Source organism: Rhineura floridana, chromosome 7, assembly GCF_030035675.1.
Source record: "Rhineura floridana isolate rRhiFlo1 chromosome 7, rRhiFlo1.hap2, whole genome shotgun sequence".
In the NCBI taxonomy this organism is placed as follows: Eukaryota; Metazoa; Chordata; class Lepidosauria; order Squamata; family Rhineuridae; genus Rhineura; species Rhineura floridana.
The window spans coordinates 3,242,777-3,264,500 of record NC_084486.1 but is presented as its reverse complement, the minus strand read 5'-3'; the positions used below and the strand labels follow the sequence as shown (position 1 = coordinate 3,264,500).

General features: G+C 41.8%; 1 protein-coding gene across 3 annotated transcripts in view; it reads right to left on the bottom strand.

Annotated features, from left to right (window-relative positions):
* The window catches only part of HELLS (helicase, lymphoid specific), a 91,740-nt gene that overhangs the window by 18,415 nt on the left and 51,601 nt on the right, over positions 1 to 21,724 (bottom strand). Inside the window, exons 1-10 of one of the 3 annotated variants that reach the window (XM_061634684.1) lie at positions 17,000 to 17,395; positions 15,995 to 16,104; positions 12,210 to 12,332; positions 9,073 to 9,129; positions 7,057 to 7,093; positions 6,909 to 6,973; positions 4,394 to 4,435; positions 3,321 to 3,545; positions 2,507 to 2,689; positions 887 to 1,030 (exon numbers count right to left, since the gene is read on the bottom strand). In XM_061634684.1, the coding sequence (XP_061490668.1) occupies positions 887 to 1,030; positions 2,507 to 2,689; positions 3,321 to 3,545; positions 4,394 to 4,435; positions 6,909 to 6,973; positions 7,057 to 7,093; positions 9,073 to 9,129; positions 12,210 to 12,332; positions 15,995 to 16,087 (969 nt within the window). In that variant the 5' untranslated portion in view covers positions 16,088 to 16,104; positions 17,000 to 17,395. The other 2 variants (XM_061634683.1, XM_061634682.1) reach the window with 2 other exon arrangements.

The following is a 21,724-nucleotide window of genomic DNA, read 5'->3' as shown; positions in this document are numbered from 1 at the left end:
AAAGATAGTGTGCGGATTAGTTCCTTGTGCTGAGCCTAAGTAGAGTATACTGGTCATATGTCATAGCATTTAAGTTGCTTTAATGTGTTTTCTCAAAGTGCACAGCTTCCAGATAGATGGTATATTTCTGAGAATTATTAATTAGAGCAACTAATAAAGATTGCCCCAGCTGGTATAGCACAGAGGAGAGGACAGCCTGGCTGGGAGTCGGGAGTCCAGAGTCTGCGAGTTCAAATCCCCACTCCTGTCTCCTGGGTGTCAAGGGCCAGCTAAAGATCTCCCCCCCAGTGAGTGGCTCAGGGGTGACGTGCCCTGCCACCTGTGCAGCCCTGGGCAAGCTGCATAGTCCCAAGGAGCCCAGTTGCCCCCCAGCTGGCAGTTGTGGACAAGGAAGGGGCTGGCTTGTGCAGCTGTGGCAAGCTGAGCAGCCCTAGCCAGCTGAGGAGGACTAGCCTCAGAGGGAGGCAATGGGAAACCTCCTCTGAATACCGCTTACTATGAACATTCCTAGGGTGTTCATAAGTCGGGATCGACTTGAAGACAGTCCATTTCCATTTTCAATAAAGATTGCCACTGTATACAGTAATTGTAAATCTAAACTGTCTTCAGTGCATCTTTAGTTCAGTAGTGCATGATTATCACAGGTAACCCATTACTTTCAGATATATTTGTGTGATTTGTAATGTTGTTCCTGCTTTGTATAATGTGATGGGCTTTCTGATGCAATTTTATTCTGTCCATCTTTTATAAAGGCTGACAACTTACAGATTTAGTGCCAGCAATTATAATCAACACTTATGACCCACTAATGCACACAAAGCATAAATTACAATTCTGTCAGGGACTATGAGTGACCATACTGATGGAACAGTATTTCCTTACACACCTGAAGGGTATTTCTGTCTCTCATGGCTATTTCAAAAGACGTAATGACCACAGGATGGACATTCAGAGAACCATCTCTCTTTCGAATTTTATGAACCAGGGTACGCCGTTCCTGCTGGGTCCCATGATACAGCATTATAGGAACCTAAAACAATTTTAAAAAATTAAAATGTTAACCAAATCCTACACGAACCTAATGCAGACCCATGGTCGAGTATTAATGCCATTAATTCTCCAGTCACTTCCTCCATTTCCGATGTTCAGACTGTGTTTCTGTGAGCACCACCCATGCACAAGGGTGGTTTGAGTTTGCTCAGTGGCCATGAAATGCTAAGTGTATGAGAGGGAAACAAAGCTAGGAGGAGGAGATGAATGGAGTGCCTAGAACCATGAACAAGAAGTACTCAACACTAACGTTTTGTTGCAGGTCCCACTTGTTAATCATTAATACTTAACCATTAAGCAACCATTAATTCTTAGCCATAGTTAAGAATGGGCCAAACACCAAGACATAAAATCATGGTTTAAAGTGCATTTGCATTCACCATGAGTTGCATCTGCACCAAGCAACTGACGATAAAGGTAGAGCCTCCTGCCCCTCCTTACAATATGACAAGCAAGTCTCAGAAATGTTTCCCTGTAACAGACCTTCCTCCTGCTGGGAGGAAGGGCAGGACAGAAATGTAATACATAATAGTAAGCCGGATGTAGCTAGGCACGCTAAAGCCATGCTCCCTCTGTATGTTTGGGATCTTAAGCCAGGATTTAACCAAACGCTCCTTAGTGCTGTGATAGAGCTTTACCTCTGCAACAGCAACAAATGAAAACAGACAGAACAGAGTGATCCATGGCAAAGTCTCCCTGCTTACTAGCCTGTGAGCACAAAAGAAAGACTCCAAAATTCCTCTCTAAACACTAGGGCAGCAACCCAAGTAATTATACCAGTTTTAAAGTTTGTATATAAAGGACAGGTTTTGAAAGTTAAAAAGCACTTTTTTTTCTTTACTACATGCGTATTCCACAGTAAAGCCATCTTAGAAGACGTCTCCTCTTGTGAGAAAGGGATGAGGCAATACTTCTTTACGACGGCACCTGCCACCCAGTTTCTAATTTTTTAAAATAAAAAAAATCAGTATTTTCAAAGTGTTCTCCAATCAGAGGCATCTTTTTAGTCAGATTTTAAAAAAGTTAACCTAACTAATTAAACCCTGCAATCCTGTTCAGCATCTACACCTCTTCTATGGCCCATTAACAAAACGTCTTCTATGGTCTTCATTAACAAATAAGACAATGACATTCCTTAAAACCTAACACAAAATAATTTTGTGGAATGAATACACCTGCCATTTCAAGCAAAAGCACCTTTGCCAAGAAACACACATTGATACATGTCACTGCCACCTTTCTTTGAACAGGGGGCAAGTGGGTGAAAGGTTCACACTTGGCACCCAATTCTTCTCCCACCATTGTAACTGTTTATCAAAAATCCTTAATGTACATACATACCAATTTCAGCAGCTTCTAAAGCCCTATGCCTCAAGAAGTGGCTAGAAGCTGCCCATTATCACAGAATGTTATCCTCTCATAAAAAGGTTTATATTATTTTAAGAGACATTTTTACCTTAGGAGTAAATCTTCTGAATTCTGCCATCCAGTTAGGAAGTGTAGATAGGGGACCACATACCAAGAATGGCCCAGTGACTCCTCTCTCTACCATCAACGCTATTGTTGCAATACATTGAATTGTCTTTCCTAAGCCCATTTCATCAGCCAAAATGCCATTGATGCCATTCTCCCAGAGCATCTGAACAGAGAGGAAAATCTGCTTTATGTACACCTAAATAATGGATATTCACTAAAATCTCAATCATCTAATGTTTATAATCCAGTTTATGCTCTTTCACAGGGTGTTTGTGAATGCTATTTTCAAGAATAACTTAATATTAATAATAGTAATGTTAACTATGATTTGAGCTTCCAGATGTACAGGTAACCCATGGTTTGTGTATCTGCTTTCATTTTTATGTACTCAGAATTCAAGTCTCCTGAAGCAATATCCATTGGAAGTGGAACAACAGCTGATTGTTGTCAGGCATGACACCAAACCTTGGTTAAAAGCTTCTTTAGCCATCATTTGGATGGCGTATGAATTCTGCAGGGTTGTCCTAAAGTGATTTTTTCACAGAAACAGCTAGACCATATTGCTCCACACCCTTAAGTCAATGGGTGATATCCTACTACTCAGAGTAGATCCCTTGAAATTTATGGATTTAAGTATGACTGATTTTGGATCTAATATTTGGTTGGTGTTATCTGTACTTGCATATTATGAGTGACAGCATAACTGGCCTAGCCAACTGAAAACACATATACCATTATCTTTTATTCTTCTATAACATGACCAATAAGACATTAGAGTCAAGTTAAATTCATACCCTAAGCCATTCCATGCCTTCAACTTGGTACCATCTCATTATCCCTCCAGTGAAGAGCTTTGGTTGCTGAAAAGGCACCGGCTGTCCATTAAATTTTCGTATTGGGTCAACAAAGTGTTTCGCACTGCTACGCACTGCCTGCGCCAATCTATTCTTGATAATGCTATTTGAGTCCTCATGATTCTGGAGTTCTTCTGCACACAATTTAGGAGGAGAGCTTTCATTCTACAGGAGGAATTTTATAGACAATTATTTCAAACACATACTTGGAAGAATTAATGCTACTTTAGTGCTGATGGTTAACCAAAGTCAATGTTGATTATTTTAAAAAAGTCTCTAGTAAAAGCTATTTTAAACTCAAATCATCTAAAAATATATACAATTGCATGCACTTCTTGCAATTATATCATACAGACAAAACTTATAATATGTAGACAACTATATATTCAAGTAACATAACTTTGCACCATTTGAAGCGGCAACATTCACTATATTGCATTCTTTAACATGTTGCTTCCCAAAAAATGCAGTATATGAAAGCAGATAGATTTCTGCAGATAGATTTTCCTTATCTAAACAAATCCTCTCCTCTCTTCCCTACATATCATAGTAACAAAACAGCCTTTAAAAATTGTCTTCTGGAATCTTAGGGAGCAAGCCAAAGCTCCCAGGAAGGGCAGCTGAGGGATATTATGCCACTATAAATCTGTTAGCCTGTTGTGGCACTTATATGTGTCCTGTCCCATTGACTACAAAGGTTAAGGTTTTCCTAAGTAGATAGAATTGTACTCCAAAAACAAGGAACTTATTTTGATTATATGTGAACGAAGAAAGGCCATTCTTGTTCTACATTCAGCACAATTATTTCATTCCAAATGCAGTACTTATAAAGGACTTGGCATTAAATATGATTTACAAATCCATCTTCACAGGAGTTAATGGAAATTTCAGAAACAAAAATAAGATTGCTATGCAATGCTCATTTATGTACAAGAACATGAGGTTGTGATATGAAATACATATTTCCTAGACACTTAAAATTTACAAACAAGATTTAAACAAAGCTGATATACCTGATTTTCAATTTTGCTTTTTTTGGCTGCTGACAAGATTTCCTATCAAAAAGAAAATGTAAAAATAAAATTGTTTGTTAACAACTTAAAATGAACCTGGCAACATTAAATTCCACTGCACTTTTAACAAGAAGGATATTAAAAGGCTAGACGGTAGGGAACGGAGGGCTCACACTTTCAACACAGCACAAGGAATGAAATTCAAACACTACATCCATACATACTGAGTACTGCTGCGCATGCTAATACGAATCTAGGATATTTACTCCATGCGAGCATTCACAAGGCCAGTTAATAAGGAGGAAGAATGTGGGTGTTCATCACTCACCACATTCAGGCAATACTTTTTGTCACTTTGTTTGTCTTCCTATGGGACACTGTGTCACTAACCTATATCATGGAAGCAAAACTTCATTAAGGCTTAGCCAAAACCTGGGGAGGGAGGAGTTTATGAAATGTATGCAACTTATTTTATTACAGGATTTATATGGCTTTGGGCAATCTACAAAACATGAAGTACAAAACAGTATTAAAATACAAGGTAATAAAAACACACGAAAATGCAGCACGAAAACCACCTTTCTGGCAGAGGAAAATACAATTAATTAGCAGCTTTATTGACAAAATGAAGAACAGTTCACACAATGAGAGCCCAGACTGTGTTTAAAATTCTAGTTTGAAAGGTCTGGCTGAATTTTTTTAAAAGGCTTAATTGGCACCAAAAAGGCCACACAGATGGAGCTAAGCAAGCTTTTCTGGGGAGGAAGGAAGACACTGCCAAGAAGACCTTCGCCCTTGTAGTCATTTGCCTCATCTCATTTAGCAGGGGCACACAGAAGAGGGCCTCTGAATGTTCACAAATGTCTCCCCCGACATGGCATGAAAGACAGGACTGAGGGACTAACTTTATCCCTGTGGGACATGTAAAAGGATGGCAAGATAACCATACCCCCAGGAAGGTCCAGGATCTAAACTTCTGAGTAAGGGCAGTACCTGTTTATCAGAAGGTCTCAAGGGCTCTGAACCCCATCTGCCCCACGTTTCCAGGTGGTCTCGGAGAATCAAGTAGCGGAAGAATGCGAGCATCAGAGGACAGCAAGGGAAGCGAAGCACTATCAGTTTTTCTGCTCCAGATGAGCAATTATTGCTACCAATGTTACTGCTGCTGCTGTTGGAACTCTTCTACTGTTAGGCAGAAGGGTAACGGAGGGCCAGATGGGCCTGTAGTGCAGGAGAAGCCATCTCTAACTGGAGAATTTGCTAATTTACATCAACCTTTGACCAGCAAGAGGGGAGGCCTGAGAGGATCCTGAGAAGAATGAAGCACCATCAGCGCTCCTGTGCCATTCGCAACACTCTTGTTGCTCCCAGAGTTGCTCCGCAGCAACGCTACCACTTCCTTATGGGCAAGACAGTGAAGACGGGCCAGAAGCACCTGCTCTGCCCTGATTTCAAGCAAGGCATCTTCTACCACGGATTTGCCTATTTACATCCACTTGCCATCTGTGGCCACATTGTGTATAAAAGGCACTACATACAGAGCTTTGGCCATCTAGCATGGTCCTCCAGAAGGTCCAGGACTTTAGGTCTGAAGACACAAGCTTTCCAGAAGGGACTGCATAGTTGTCTCCTCACCTCCACCAGGTTTGCCAGTGGCGGCCTAGCTCTACAGGTCCCTCTGCTCGACCTCTCCGCTACTAAGCAAACAAAGGTTTGACTTCTACCTTCCCATCTCAAAGATTACCTGCCTGAGGCAGGAGACATGTTAAGAAAAGAAAAAGACCACAAAAGGTGCAAACCCAAGGAGAAGCTGTACAACACCCAAACATTGTGGATGGCAGGACAAGAACTGGGAAGCCCCCAGAGAAGACAGGAAGCCAAGAAACAAGCTCTGTGTCCAGAACCTGTTGAAAGCAGTCACTTTCTCCAAGACATCTTACTTCTCCTGAAGGAGGTGATCTGTGTACACCTCCCATATCCACTATTCCCTCTCTGCTTGTTCAAGTTGCTCAAACTCTGAGCAAGTCATAGGGCATAGCAAAGGAGGCCCTAACAGGGATACGGAGGCAGGACCAGGACTGTGTATTGCCTCAACAGCCTGTGGCACTGCCTGTGCACATGCCCGTGAACGCATATAAGGGGAAGAAAAAAACCTGGACTTTTTAGGCCCCTCCAGGTACAGATGCAACCTCATAATGCAAGTGGATCACATCCTAGAGATTACTGTATTTTAAAAACAAAAGATATCCACCAAAAGTTCAGAATGCACCAGGAAGAGTACTTTGTATTAAAATAATTAGTGATACCAACTTAAAACTTTTTCTGTTCTCCTTGATAACATGGGCTCCCCTTTCAACTCATTTAAAGCAAATATTACCTAACCTAAACATTGAGAGTTGGCATGGTTCCCTGGACAAACTTGCACCAGGAAAAAAAGGGCGGGTCAAATCCCTACTTAGCCATAAAACCTTGGTACAGGAAGAACTCTTGGTAGATTTTCACCCTAGCTATTTACCTCTTTCGATATGACTTCAGAAATATTGTATGTCCCATCTTCTCTGGCTCTCTTCTTTTTGGTAGCTGCAACAAAATATTACACAGGCCTTAGCAGCTGAACTTATAAGAGCAAATTAGACAGGTTTTTAGAGTTTGATAAGACTTACCCAATTTGCCTTCTCTCCCGGCAGCTAGTTTTTCATTCTAAAGCAAAGCATTTAGAACAAAACCATTAATATGCTTATATTTTGTATAATAATGAAGATTAAAATCACTGCTATAAATTATTCTTTGCAATTATTTTACATAACTCCTGTAGAAAGGATTTTTTAAAACCATAATCTATTTCCAAAGCATATTTAATCCAGTAGGGAATAAAATGTGAGCTATTTGTTTTTTAATTACTGAGCCACTTCTAGAAGTATGACAGTCAGGTATCTTCACCACCTAAATCTTTTTTTTAAAATCTCAATATAGGTGTACCACATTATGGTCAGCAGCTAGAGAACATATCTGCACTTGCAATTCACACTCATTTACATAAATGTTTTATATTAAACACTGTTTCACAGAATTAAACCCAATTGACAAAAATATATAAAATTCAAAGAACAAAATAAAAAACGGTTACACTCCAAGTAGTCCCACTGAAATCAGCAGACTTGAGTTACTTAAGGCCATTGAGTTTAATGAAAAAATGGACGGCCTTCAAGTCGATCCCGACTTATGAACACCCTATGAATGTTCATGGTAAGCAGTATTCAGAGGGGGTTTCCCATTGCCTCCCTCTGAGGCTAGTCCTCCCCAGCTGGCGAGGGCCTGCTCAACTTGCCACAGCTGCACAAGCCAGCCCCTTCCTTGTCCACAACTGCCAGCTGGGGGGCAACTGGGCTGCTTGGGACTATGCAGCTTGCCCACGGCTGCACAGGTGGCAGGGCACGTAACCCCTGAGCCATTCACTGTGGGGGTGATCTTGAGCTGGCCCTTGACACCCAGGAGACACAAGCGGGGATTTGAACTCGCAGACTCTGGACTCCCAGCCAGGCTCTCCTCCCCACTGTGCTATAGGTCTACTCAAAGTATGACCAATGTTGCATATTACCCCAACAATTGAAAAAATAAAGCAGAAGCAAAATCAAGAAGGCATCAGTAAGGGAAAAGAAGTTGGTTAAGTATTTTAACACAACAATTTCCAAATGTTTTCAAGAATAAAATATTTTTTTAAAAAACTTCAGAAATATAGCAGGAAGGAAGCAATATACTCTTCCTTGGAAGAGAGCTCCAGAGCATTGGGGATGGTATGGGAACTCATCGGAAGGAGACATTCTTTCAGCTAATGACACCACAAGATATTTAAGGCTTTAAAAGGCCAGTGTCATCACTTTGAATGGGCCCAGAAAGAAATTGGTAGCTAACATAGATGCTTCAGAATGGTGACACAAAGGGATATCAGCTCACCATCTCATAACAGACAAGCCAAACTTTCTGAGTTTCTAAACTTTCTAAAGGGAGCCCGACATAGAACATCTTATACAGTAGTCACATCCAGAAGTCTCCAAGTGACAGGCTCTCTGACTTCCAGCAGAAGGTTTAGTCAACCTGTTAGTTAAAGCTGACAAAAAGCAGCCCAGGCTACAGCAACAATCAGCAAACAAAGCTAGGCCCAGCAGTATCCACAGGCTACAAACCCCCCCAACCGCCACTAGTCCTTCCAAAAGGATTGATGGTGTAAGTTGCTGTGATCCAGGAAAATTAACAGGGTCACACTGCAGTGTTTCCTGGCAGTCACTCTCTATCCCATAGCTGAGCTTGAAACTAGTATCTTTTCCCCTCCACCACCAAAACAACAGTTATGCTGTGTGCATGATTCTGGTTCATTGGATCCTTTCCTAGGCAGGCATTTTTCAACTTTCCTCTTCCAGTAGCAACCACCAGGCACTCCAAAAGCTCCAATGTCAGGTGGGAAATCCCCCTGGACCAGCACCCATAAAGTACAAGGGGCTATTACAAGAAGGAAAATCATCACACACACACACACACACAGTGTCTGTGCAGAAGCGTTTTCCATTCACACACAGGAATCACATCAAAATATACAGAACTGTGGCACCAGATTTCAATGTGGTCAGACAAACGTTTTTGGTAAATGGGGGGCTCATCTAGTCTTATAAGTTTTATTTTACCTTTGCAGTGTTCAATGGTGCCTTCTTTTTTTCTAGTTTTTCTTTCTTTCGTTGCTCCTTAAAGAAAAGAATACACGTGCTTCTATCCACCAAACCTCTTAACCATATAAAATTGGGGGAAAGTACTACAAGGAGGTTCAAATGTGCAGCACAACCTAAGAACCAGGTTGAAAGCACACAATAATTATAAAGTTTATTAAAAGTAAAAAAAGATTCTCAACTCTTTTTACAGGCATTTCATGTTCAGTGTGCAGATCTGAAAGCTGTCACCAAGCTAAGAAAATATTCCACTTCTCACCCAATGGCTGTGGAACATCCTTTCTGAGGGTAAGAATTTTTTCCTTCTCTTTCTTTACACAACAGGTAAGCATATTTTACACCTGATTACTTCTGTAGCATTTTCAGAAACTGTACACTTAAAAATAGAGTATACTGGAGAAATTGGTTCAGGTAGTATCTCAAGTAAGGAAATGTTTGCACAGTACATTGAATTTAACATGTTTAAATGGGATATTAACCATTTTATCTCCATTCTTAAAACGATCAGGAAGACCATGCCAGTTGTCAAAAGCTTAAAACAGCACTCTATACAGTAATACCTCGCATTAACATACTCAATGGGACCAGAGCGAGTACATAAACCGAAAATATCCTTAAAGTGAAGCACTACCTTTTACAGTAAAACTTTTTTTTCCCTCTCCTTCATGCAGAGCCTCAAAGCCCCGCGCTAAAGCCTCTGCTGCTGCACTGCCGTGCCTCCCAACTGATCATGATCGCGCCTCCCAGCTGATTTGCGGTGGCAAGATCGAATCTATTTCCACCCCCACGCACTAAAGCCTCTGCTGCTGCACTGCCACGTCAGCTGATTGCGATTGCGCCTCCCAGCTGATTTGCAGTGGCGCGATTGCGTCTATTTCCACCCCCACGCGCTAAAGCCTCTGCTGCTGCGCTGCATTTCTGGAGAAATACAGGCATATGGAGCATGTACGTTATAGTGAGGCGACGTTAAGCGGGGTATGCCTGTAGCTGCCCTGCTTCATGTACTACTATGCTATTGTCTAGCCACTTGCAGAGACAGCATACTGTGTTAAACGAATGCCTGTTCAATTCAATTCAGCAAGACAGCTGAAATTATGTACAAGAAATGCACAAGTTTTTTTTATTATAGTGAATGTTCAGTGTCCAAAATATTATTAATTCCTCTCAATGGATGTGCTTAGACATCATCAAAAACTGCATCAAGGCATGGATTGCCAAAATGTAGTTAATCTTAAGTATAGTTTGTTGCAATAAGCCAACTTCATAACCCATGATGTGAAAGCTTGTTTCAAGCAAACAATATTTAAAATTAACCATTGTTTGGTTGATTCAGACAAAACAAGCTGTGGCTAATAAAAAAATGGAATTGAAAGGTTCTGAATTCTTCTTCGTGGCCACAGTGAAAGGCATGTGAACCTGAAGCTTACTACAGTTCATTTCTTGGACAATAAACCATAGCTGTCTTCATATGCCATGATAAACTAACGACTTCCTTTTTCAGACTTTTTGAATCAGTTAAATTCCTAATTCAGAGTAGCCACTATGGTGCCCTCCAGACATTTTGGACTCCATCATCCCTAACCATTGACCATGCTGGCTGGGGCTCATGGGAATCTGTAAGATCTGGAAGGCAACATGTAGGCTATTTCTCTCGTAATTCTTAACAGTGATGCTACATCTCCTTATGTATTCTGCTTCTTCATTCCTGTTTTCACATAATTCCATCTTGCATGATTTTCATTGTTGCCAGAAAGATGTCAAATACTTTTTCTCCCTTATGAGTTATTCAGGTGCACAGGCCAAGCATCTTTAGATGTACACTTTTTTATACTTAAAAGATTTCATGCAACTACTAAACATCATATTTATACCCCATTTCTTATATGACTTGGGATAGCTTGCAACATGGGGGAAAACAACCAAAAACCAAAATCACACACTAGATTGCAGGCAGCTAATCTTTTATACCCCAAGGGCTGCATTAGCTGTTTGCCAACCCTCCAATGGTTGCATGTCCATGGTGGATGTGGCCACCTCACACTTTCTCTGGCATATGCACACTATCTGTCTCTCTCTCACTCACACACCCCAATACAAAAAGTCACACCCTGCTCACTAGAAGAGAAGGGTGTATCTTCCTCCCCATTGTCCCTCATTGCTACAGTGTTTGAGCAAGGAGGAGACCATCTGCCTCTCCAGCATAGTGCTCCAGTGTCTGCCCAAGACCATATTGGAGATAAACCCAGGTCATCTATTCTGCACATCCCCCCCGATGAGTTGTACTCCATGAGGCCACTGAGAAGGCTTGGCAGGGCCAGTTCAGGCCTGCATATTGCCAGTCTGCCAACCCTGCACTAGATGTTCAGTGATTCCGTCAAACTGTATGATTACGAGAGTCTTTAACTATCAACTTGCTTGGTTACTTGAGAGGAAGTTTTTGTAAACTGAAAGGGTTTCCAACTGCCATGCCTATTTCAGCCCATCAAGCTTTGCCCGTGCATGAAGATTTACTTCAGAGGACTTCCTCCTGGTATCTCCACCATCTGAGCTGTGTTACGTGGCCATCATACCTAAGGTGCTCTTTGGTGGTGCTGCATTTGTGGAATTTGTTCTGGCAGGTGTGCCAGGTGCCTGTGCTATTATCTTTTCATGGATAGATGAAGATATTTTTTAGTTTTTATTGCTGTTTGGTCTTTGCTGGATTTTTTTTACACTGCCTCTAATTTATGTTTTTAATTCTATGATATGTCTGTCATTTTTATGTTTATTATTTATTGTTATTTTAGTTTGTTATTGTAAACTTAGATAGAAATCTTTAATGAAATGTACTGAAAACAATAAAAAACGATAGGTGTGGGTAGGGGTAGGCCAACACAAAAGAATTTATGTTAGTCTAGGCTGAACTTATGCTATGAGTTATGAGTTCAAAGAATAAACGCTGGATATTAGAACTCATGTCAGATTAAGAGTGGCAACCATCTTTTACAATGAAAATATTTCAAATCCTCTCTGGCCTTTCAGTGTACAAAGTTCCTTTTTAATGCCCTGCATTAGACACGCAAATCTAATTTCTGTATTTTAACATTACAACAGCTTACCTCCAGTTGCTGCTGTTCCATTTTGGTCAGCAAGAACTTTGAGTAGATGTTGCTTTTTTCAAGCAAGTGCTGAAGTCTTTTGTAGCGCATTTCAGTTGAGTCTCTGTCCCAGGACATGCGAGCCTATGAGACAAACAAGAAGCAGTTTCAGAAGTAAATGGGTATGGTATTACAGCCATTAAAAAGTTCACCATACTTGAAGGCATATAACAGTGTCACTCGAAAGGTAAACCAATACTAAACTAATAGTACCCTCTTTACCCCCAGCTAAAGCCTGTTCTGCTCTCTGACCACAACCTAACTCCCGGAGAGATGCTCTGCCTTCAAAACAATGGACACACAGGCCCACCGAGGTTTGAGTCCTGGAGCCTCACAGCCAGTGGGCGCTCCCACAGCACCCACCCGGAAGGAAGGAGAGGCAAGAGAAATGGTGGCAAGCCACACCAGGGGAGCAATAACCTTTTACCTGCTTGTCGCCCTCCTCCATGGTCAACATAATTTCAGTTTTCTGACACTTTCATAGAGTGGGGAGGGTGGCTTACGGGATTCCCTTGGTGAATTCTGGCTTTTATACTGTGTTTGTGTATGTGTTTATGGATATTGTTTATGTATTTTGTTTTGTAAGTTAATTTGATATGTTTTTGATTGTACCTTGTGTATTCTATTGTAAACAGCTTTGAGATCTTTAAGATAGTAAGTGGTCTATAAATGGAAATAATAATAATTTTCAACCGTTCAACTCTATAGCTTCCCCCAAAGAACTATTGGGAATGCAGCTTAGTTAACCTGAGAATTCACCCTACTATAATTGCCAGTTTCCTGGTGGGAAGCCATGACTTGCAGTCACTTTACATCTGCAGTGCAGTGATGCTCTGAATGAGCCCAGCAGAGTTAAACTGCGTTCATCTGTCAGCTTAACTGTAAGGCTTAATATGGTAGGAAGTAGTACTGCTGGTAGATGCCTTTTCCTCCTGTTTTGGGAGGGTGGTGAAGCTAAAGTTTTCTTTTTATCTTTCATTGCAATGAAAATTTATGTCAAAGAATCTCTGAAGCGTTTCCCCAAAGAATTTGTGTGGCTGTTTGAATTTAGATATGATAAACAATGTCATGGGCTCCTGCTGGGAGGAAGGGCGAGATATAAATCAAATAATAAATAAATAAAATATTCAACAATAAACAATACCTAGTCGTAACATCAATCACAGTACAAGTGTTGATTATCATAGTCTAGGATAGCATCAGTCATGATGTAAGGAACAGACAATTTATGTACAGCCTTTTTTAGTTTCAGATTATCCTAAGGGATATGCAACAGAGCCTTAATCTGAATGACAGAAGTCCTAGTATGCAAAGATGCATCTGAACATACTTATATTAGCCAGGCTGCAAATTTCATGGCAATTGTGAAGGACATTCCTTTTATTCCCCAGCTTTTTAAAACATTTCCCCATCCTTGTAGAAATGGCACAAGAAACTAGTGCATCAATCAGTTCTTAAACAAGACTTCTTGGTATTAACTAACATTTAGCCAAAAATGAGGGGGTCACAGGCTACTCACATCTGCTGCATGTCCAAAGAATTCCTAACACAATTAAAGGCTGTGACCAATTTGTCCTATGAAAAAATGTTTGAGCCTGCCCCTTAATTTTTGTTGTTTTGTATCTTGGGTAATTTATGGCCATTCTTGGATTAGCTCTATTACATTTACTACCTTGAACAAGGAGGAAGAAAAATCCTCAACCTAAGAGTGCCTTGAAGAAGCAGGCTGCTTGAGGCACATGGGACTGAACCACCAGAAGAGCATTCAAAGGCAGTCCTAAACAGGGTTGTTACTTTGAAGGGACAAGAATGGCCAGAAGGCACCTTCTCCCCGGTGTCAAGATACTTTGTGCAAGGCCTCCAGCGACTTGGCAGACAATCTGACAATGGCCACTGTGTGTCTGGGTTTATTTACAGGCAACTCAATTTCTTAAAGAGTGCTCTTGCTCATTCTGAGCTTGAAGCACAGGACGAAGAAGGGGAATAGGAAGATTCCGTCCTTTGGCAGATGAGTGGTTTAGCTTAAGAATATAAGGGCAGCACTGCCACACAAGACCAAAGGCCCATCCAGTCCAGCATCCCGTTCACACAGTGGCCAGCTAGATGCCTGCGAGAAACCCAGACGGGACATGAGTGCAAGTGCCCTCTTCCACTGGCGACCCCCAGCAACTGGCACTCAGAGGCACACTGAAACTGACACAAGAGGCAGTATGTAGCCATCCCTTTTAAAGCCATCCAAATTGGTGGCCATCACCACCTCTCGTGGGAGTGAATTCCATAGTTCAACTACGTGCTGTGTGGAGAAGCACTTTCTTTTGTCTGTCCTGAATCTCCCAACATTCAGTTTCATTGGATGATCCCTGTTTCTAGTATTTTAGGATGGAGAAAAAAAATCTCTATTAACTTTCTCCACACCGAGCATAATTGTATAATGTCTACCCTGTTCCCTGTTATATTTTTTCTAAACTAAAAAGCCCCAAACATTTGTAACCTTTCCTCACACAGAAGCTGCTCCAGTCCCTGGATCATTTTGGTTGCCTTTTCTAGCTCTACAATATCTTTTTTCAGGTGTGGCAATCAGAACTGTGCACAGTTCCAAGCGTGGTCTCATCACAGATTTGTATAAAGGTATTGGCTGCTTCTATCCCAAAGAAAGTAAACTGGTGACTAATTCCTTCACCAGCACTCCCTGACACACTAGTAGATCTTAAAGGTGCAGAGACCTCTGCTTGATGCTGGGACTTGTGAGGAGGTGGTAAGGAAGAGGTTGCAGAAAACTACAGAGCTTACTGAATCCATTCCTCTAATCTGATATTGTTAGTGGCCCATCAGAGACCAGCATTCAGTGACAAGAAAGCAAGTTCTCTGTGCCAAAGATGCACCTCTTTTGTGTCTGACACTCCCTCTGCCATTGGTTTGGGCCCAAAGGGTGGTAATTTTCTCTAGTCAGTCTCACTGAAGCAGCTGACGATTAAATGAACAATAATAATTAAAGAAGAAACAAAAGTAGTCAATCTGTCCCTCCATTTCTCCCTCATAAATCTGGGGGGAAAGGCAAAGAGATGAATATATCTTTGAAGCAGCTGAATAAAGCCAGAAAAGTGGCAAGAAAACAGAGCTTTTCATTAGCTATGTTGCTGCAAGAATTTGGGGTGAGCAGGGAAAGAGGAAGGGAAAGTTCCAACGTGCACGTAGAATTCCGCACACACAACATTGGATAGAACCCATCATTTTCACCGTGCAAGGACTGACTAAGGGCATGATTCACCAAAGCTATTGCCCTCATGTCCTCCTTGTGGACTGCTCAGGGGCATCTGGTTGGCCACTGTGGGAAATAGAATGCCTGAGAGGATGAACCTTTGGTTTGAATCAGCAGGGCTCTTCCTGGGTGCCTAAGTGAACTTACAGTTGATGTAAGCACCAAGTTGTGCGAGTTTCACTTCAATGCATACAGCAAATATTTCAACCTGCAGGCCCAAAACAAATATCTAAAAATGGTTCTGATTTGGATTGCAACATAAATAACAAAACCAGTGGTGACGGCTTCTTTTCATTTTGTCCAATTTTACTTCTCATGTATTACATAAATTGCTAATATATGGGTTGATTTTGCTGTAAGACGTCTTGAACTTTTTATAAGGAAGACAAATGTTTTAAATAAAACTAATTCTAGTTATTGTTTATTAATAATTAATTTCCACTCTAAAAGTCAAACAGTCCTCAGATGGCTTTCAGGAATACTTTACCTTCTCCATTATCTGCCTCTCCTCCTCTATTCCTTCTTCCTCAAGTTGCTCCTCCTCCTGCAGCATAGCTGCTGTGATCTCCACTGCTCCCATTTCTTCCTGCACGAGTCCTAAAATAAGCACAGATAATAAACCTGACTAGGAAATCACTAACGGGCCTGTGGCACACCTTAACTGTGACGAAAAACAGAAACACGGGGCAGGGCAATGCAAAAAGGCAGAGTCTAAAGAGCTCTACACACACACACACACACATATATTATTATGTGGATACTTTTTGGTTCTACTTCCTGAAATCACCATCTTAAAAGACCTCCACCATGTCCTTTACTACGTGTTTTTCCTCTTTTGCTGCCTGCGTTTTAAAAACCATTCGGCCTGAGGAGGCCCGCTATGTACTTTGAAAAAATGCACCCCACTGTTCGACATTCAGTTTGCCCTAGTAAAAAGCATTACAATCCCACCTCCGGTTACCTCCATCTCCCTTTTCCTGTTAACTCCTCAAGACTGGGTCACGAACACGCGCATTTTGCACACTATCAAGGACAGCGATGGCGAGATATATCCATATATATATATATATATACACACATCATGATGGTAACAGCAATAAAGATAAATAACAGTATTACTCCTGTTTGGATTGTTTCTTCCCTAGCGGACTAATACGGCTATCTGTGAAAAAAGCGTTCCCTTCTCTCTCAGAAGAGAATGTACTCTGCACATGTTCAGGGGCCATTTTCGACAAAAGCGTACGTTCCTGGAGGCACCCTTGCCTCACTTTGTTTTTCCTTCAGCCCTCACCTGCATCGCTCCCCTTCGATGAGTCGCCGTTTTCCTCTACTGGCATTGCAGCACTGCTCCTTTCCTTTGCCGTACTGAGGTCTTGACCGCCGTCCCGTTCCAGCAGCAGCCAGCAAGTGATCCCCACTTCCAGGGGAGTGAAAACCGCGCGCTTTCCAAATATCGCGAGAAAACGCTTCTCTTCGCGCGAAAACTGCTTACCTTCCTGAGAGTTACAAATGGTAGAGGCAGAAAGATGTAAAGTGAAACTCTGTAATCTTCTGGAAAAATGGCCTCGAACAGTTGCCGCTCTAAACTAAAGCCCTATATGAATTGCATGCCATTATGAGCACGAAATAGAGAAATCCAAGATTTTAATATAGCTGTGACTGGGCAGCGCCGTGTCTCCTATCTCTGTCGGCTCCAGTCAATGCCAATAAACACTACGATGATGCAGAACTCTGTTTTGGTCAAGAGCTCCCCATTCCACCATGACAGCCTTCGCCCTCGTCATCAGGGTCTCCGACTCCTATCTTAATTCCTCGTAGTGAAAGCCAACAAAGTGTCGCTCAGAAAGAAGTTCGTTCCAGGAAGAAAACGCGCAAATGTCCCCTTACATCACCACTGCCTGAGCGGTGCTTGCTGGGGCTGATGGGAGTTGTAGTTCAAAAAAGTAACTTTTCCAAGCTCTGCTTCACCCCTGCAGCTGTTAAGTAATCAGTTTGTTGTCTATGTAAAATAAGACTTAAACTTTTAAAAAAATGTTTAAAAAATATTAATTGTCCTTTACTCCTCACGCCTCATTAATTTATTTCTTCTTTTCTTTACTGGCACCACCTACAAAAAAACTTAATTTTGATGTGTTTACATTCTTCCCCTCTTACAGGGCACGTTTTTATCATAACAGGCAAAAATAAGTCAATCACATAAAGAAGATGTAGGGAACCTTTGCCCCCCCCAGACGTTGAGGAACTACAACTCCCAACTGCCCCAGCAGAGTTCAGTCTGAAACTGCTAAATTAGAAATTTAATTTAGTTGCTCAGTTAGAAATGTATCTCCTTAAGCTTGATTAAGGATAGTTTCCTGTTTCACTACAGGTGTTAATTAACACAACAAATTTGGGATGATTACTTATCACCAGTTAAGCTGCTGTGAACGGTCACTTTGTTTATCTTGAGCTTTACACAGAATTATCACAAACAGGGTTGCCAGGCCAGAAGTATCCCAAACCCTGAGATTTCAGGGGTGGGACCTAGTGATGTTATTAAGCATGGTACATTAAGCATCAACCACAGTTGCTTGGAGCATACCTCTCAAATAAAAAAAAAATATCTCTGATTGGAAATTAAGATAGTAATCTTAGCTAAATGAGGGTGTTCCCAGGTCCAGCTGAAGTGACAGGATCATTCCTTCTCATCTGTTTAGGAAGTCTGGGTAGGAAACATTTAATCTAGTGTATTTGCTTCTGCCAAGAAGGGTTACGATACTAAATTGTTCAGGGTTGTTAAAACAAAAAGGGATTGCGAAGAGCCCCAAAAAGACCTCTCCAAACTGAGTGAATGGGCGGAAAAATGGCAAATGCAATTCAATATAAACAAGCGTAAAATTATGCATATTGGAGCAAAAAATCTTAATTTCACATATACGCTCATGGGGTCTGAACTGGTGGTGTACCAGGAGAGAGACCTCAGGATTGTAGTGGACAGCATGATGAAAATGTTGACCCAGTGTGCGGCAGCTGTGAAAAAGGCAAATTCCATGCTAGGGATAATTAGGAAAGGTACTGAAAATAAAACAGCCAATTTATTTATTTATTTTTATTTATTTTATTTTATTTATATACCGCCCTAAGCCCGAAGGCTCTCTGGGCGGTGTACAAAAGATAAAACAATATCATATCATAATGCCGTTGTATAAATCTATGGTGCGGCCGCATTTGGAGTACTGTGTACAGTTCTGGTCGCCTCATCTCAAAAAGGATATTCTAGAGTTGGAAAAGGTTCAGAAGAGGGCAACCAGAATGATCAAGGGGATGGAGCGACTCCCTTACGAGGAAAGGTTGCAGCATTTGGGGCTTTTTAGTTTAGAGAAAAGGCGGGTCAGAGGAGACATGACAGAAGTGTATAAAATTATGCATGGCATTGAGAAAGTGGATAGAGAAACGTTTTTCTCCCTCTCTCATAATACTAGAACTCATGGACATTCAAAGAAGCTGAATGTTGATACTCAGCGCATAGTTAAACTATGGAATTTGCTCCCACAAGATGCAGTAATGGCCACCAGCTTGGATGGCTTTAAAAGAAGATTAGACAAATTCATGGAGGACAGGGCTATCAATGGCTACTAGCTGTGATGGCTGTGCTCTGCCACCCTAGTCAGAGGCAGCATGCTTCTGAAAACCAGTTGCCGGAAGCCTCAGGAGGGGAGAGTGTTCTTGCACTCGGGTCCTGCTTGCGGGCTTCCCCCAGGCACCTGGTTGGCCACTGTGAGAACAGGATGCTGGACTAGATGGGCCACTGGCCTGATCCAGCAGGCTGTTCTTATGTTCTTATGGTTTAAGTGCCCCCAATCACCAGGCCAGTCACCAGAAGGCCGTTGTAGGCAGAAGGGAGCCTAGTGCTATGGAGATGTTAGATGGGAGTGCCCAGGAGTAAAGATGGACAGGGCCAGCACCAGACATGCCAGGGCCCTTGGGCATCAGCTTGCTGTGGGCCCTGGCGCATGCATGCATGCGCACACGCACACACCTGCCTATCTCTCACAGGGAGGGAGCTTCTTCCGCCAGCCCATTCGCTGGCTCTGGCTCTCCTGTCTTTTGTGGCTGCTAAGTGTGTGCATTGCTGCCATCAACCAAGATGGTGCCGGAGGCTTCAGCCCCTTAGGGAAACTTCAGCTGCCATCTTGGTTAATGGCAGTCCTGTGCGCAGTCCAGGCAGTGGCAAAAGATAAGAAAGGTGGAGCCAGCAAACGGGCAAGTGGAAGAAGCTCCCTCCCTGCGATCTGCGGCAGCTACTCTACTGCGGATCACAGAAAAGGAGTGCTACTCCTCCCCACCCTATCGAGCGGTCCCTCAGGGGCCTCTGTGGCTCCAGGGGCCCTTGGCCAGGGCCCAACCTGGCCTCTCTTTGGGACTGGCCCTGAAGATGGATGCCCCTGAAGGCTGCAATTCTAAACACACTTACTAATAGAACTCAACAGGACTTACTTCTGAGTAGATATGATACAGGATGGGTAATAATCAGGATTAGATTTAATCAAATCCTCGATTTTTTCTTATTGTTATTGTTTGTTGAAAACAAACCATGAAAGAGCTCAGTATCTACAAATGCTTGCCTTTGCTTCTCTGATAATCGCATTCACAAAATTACAATTTCAGACTATGCCCTCAGCCTTTTTGGATGGAAGATATAGGTGTGTTTCAAGAAATCTATGGCTCTGTATTTGTGGTGGGGGAGAGGTAGAGGATATTTCACACTACGTACTATGCCGTCATTTATATCCAATTCCCAGGGGAGAGATTCCTGGGACAGATTTTGACATCACTACGGGGTGAAACTACCTTTGTGAAAGTATGTTGGTTATTGTCAGATTGTGATCTATGTTACATACAAAACAGCTTTGTTTGCTAAGGCAGCAAAACATATTCGTGCAATTACTTTGAGAGCGATTGCAGTGGATTGTACAGAGGATTTGTTAAACTGAATTTGTCTGTACTTCATTATTGTATATATATTTTCTTACTTGGTTTGTAATGGGTTTTAGTCAAATACAATAAAATGATTATGAGTAGATATGGTTAGGATTGTGCTATTGGTAAGGCTTGACTAGGGAACCTCTGCAAAGATATCCATATCAAAGGAGGGCTGGCAACACCCTGTCTGGAATGCCCTGCCCCTGCATTTTAACGTGGCTGCTCCAAACATCTTTGCAGACTTGGCCCTTCACTGCAGAGAAAGGTTTGAGAAATGAGTAAGAGTTTAAAAGATTCTCTATCCTTTCCTGCCTACCCTGTGGGCTGCTATCAACTCACTTTGACAGCCAACCCAATTCCAGTGAGTAATAATTGACAGAGAGAAAACACACATCATTTGGTCCAGAGCTTGGAAAAGTTACTTTCTTGAACTACAACTCCCATCAGCCCCAGCCAGCATGGCCACTGGATTGGGCTGTTGGGAGTCGTAGTTCAAAAAAGTAACGTTTCCAAGCTTTGGTTTGGTCTACCTTCACAGGCAGTAGCTTGGGAACAACAGCAATTGAAGCCACACTTCCTATTATGTGAATTCTCTTTTACCACTATTGAGCAAGAAACAAACCATCATGCAAATAACAAGGTGCATCATCAGTGGGTTTAAGGGGGTTGAGCTAAGTACATGGAAACGCTGTTGTTGCTTCTATGAATATAAGGGAGTGAGGTTAAAGATAAATGAAATGCAAATAGAAAAAGAAAAAGAAAAGACAGGTATGATTTCCTAAATGCAATACCATATCAACCACAACAAGATTCCTATGAGTATGGCAGAAAATTCAGCATCCCACAACCAATCAGGGTTCCTAAGCAAACACCAAAACTAAAAAAAAATCCTGGCAGCCAGTCAGCCAAGATCACAGAAATTCCCATGCAGCACAACCTGACCTGGGGGCTTCAGTTAGTGCAGAATGCTGTGCCATGATTGCTGACATTATTGTTGTTGTTGTTTATTTCTACCCAGCTTTTTGGCCAAAAGGCCCTCAAGGAGGCTTACAAAAAATAAACACAAATATAAAAATACATCAATTAAAAATATATATATAATTTACAAAAAGCAGCAGCTACAACATCCAATAATAATACATTAACAAATCACAAAGCAAAAATTCACTCCTCTCTCTTCTTGGCCTTCTAAAAAGGGGCCCAGGAGAAAAGATGAGAGACAATAATTTACACTGATAGTTGGAGCCTCCATGTT